This window comes from Charadrius vociferus, unplaced genomic scaffold (genome assembly GCF_000708025.1).
Source record: "Charadrius vociferus isolate BGI_N301 unplaced genomic scaffold, ASM70802v2 scaffold12, whole genome shotgun sequence".
Lineage (NCBI taxonomy): Eukaryota > Metazoa > Chordata > Aves > Charadriiformes > Charadriidae > Charadrius > Charadrius vociferus.
Genome location: NW_009647422.1, coordinates 1,404,060 through 1,405,281, shown reverse-complemented (window position 1 = coordinate 1,405,281; position 1,222 = coordinate 1,404,060). Strand labels below are relative to the sequence as shown.

Genomic DNA, 1,222 nt, shown 5'->3' with positions numbered 1-1,222 from the left:
TCGGCGGGCTTCCCCCTGTTGGGCGGCCATGTTGGGCAGCGGTCTCTGAGGCGGCCCCTGGCCGACCTTTACAAATTAACGCGCCACAAAAAAGCGCTCGCTCTGGGTATTTTTCATCACTGGTTGCAGTCTGCGTGAGTTGCTCCCGCAGGAGAGCGTAACGATCTGTTTAATTTCTTTATCAACGACCTGGATGAGGGGACGCAGTGCACCATCAGTCAGTTCACAGGTGACGCCACGTTATGGCGGAATGTCCATCTGCCTGAGGGTGGGATGGCCCTACAGAGGGATCTGGACAGGCTTGATCGGTGGGCCGAGGCCAGTGGGGTCCTGCACTTGGGTCACACCAACCCCATGCAGCGCTACAGGTGGCCAAGAAGGCCAACAGCATCCTGGCCCGTATCAGCAGTAGTGTGGCCAGCAGGACCAGGGCAGTGATGGTCCCCCTGTACTCGGCACTGGTGAGGCCCCACCTCGAGTTCTGTGTTGAGTTTTAGGTCCCTCACAAGAAGAAAGACATTGAGGCACTGGAGCGTGTCCAGAGAAGGGCAACGGAGCTGGTGAGGGGTCTGGAGCACACATCCTGTGAGGAGCGGCTGAGGGAACTGGGGTTGTTCAGCCTGGAGAAAAGGAGGCTGAGGGGAGACCTTCTCGCTCTCTACAGAGAGGAGGGTGGATTGAGGGGGGAGTTGGTCTCTTCTCCCAAGTAACAGGTGATAGGATGAGGGGAAATGGCCTCAAGTTGGGCCAGGGGAGGTTTAGAAGGGATATTAAGAAAAATTTATTGTCAAGCACTGGCACAGGCTGCCCAGGGAAGTGGTGGAGTCACCGTCCCTGGGGGTATTTGAAAGACGTGTAGATGTGGTGCTGAGGGACATGATTTAGTGGTGGTTTTGGTAGTGTTAGGTTGATGGTTAGACTCATGATCTTAAAGGTCCCTTCCTAGATGATTCTATGATTCTATAATCTTAGTATGTTTAAAGTGGGCCTTGGGGAAGGCCCCAGGCACAGAGTCTATGGGTATATTCGGGCCATATCCAAAACAAGCGGTTTGCGCCGCCTCACAGGTGCCATAGGCACTGACATGTGACATATAATAATTATACCGTACAGCCAGGTGCGGTGTGAGTCAGGGAAAAATGGGGCTCGCGGAGTGTCGGGTGAGATTAATGGTGTGGTAACTAATGGAAGGCAGAGCTGAACGAAGCCTTTCCTCCTGCTG

The 1,222-nt window shown here is 54.3% G+C and overlaps 1 protein-coding gene across 1 annotated transcript in view; it reads left to right on the top strand.

Moving 5' to 3' along the window:
* Window positions 1-1,222, top strand: part of IBA57 (IBA57, iron-sulfur cluster assembly homolog (S. cerevisiae)) — a 4,158-nt gene that overhangs the window by 622 nt on the left and 2,314 nt on the right. Inside the window, exon 2 of the mRNA XM_009880515.1 lies at window positions 152-308. Within this exon, the coding sequence (XP_009878817.1) occupies window positions 152-308 (157 nt within the window). The remainder of the gene's footprint in view (window positions 1-151; window positions 309-1,222) is intronic.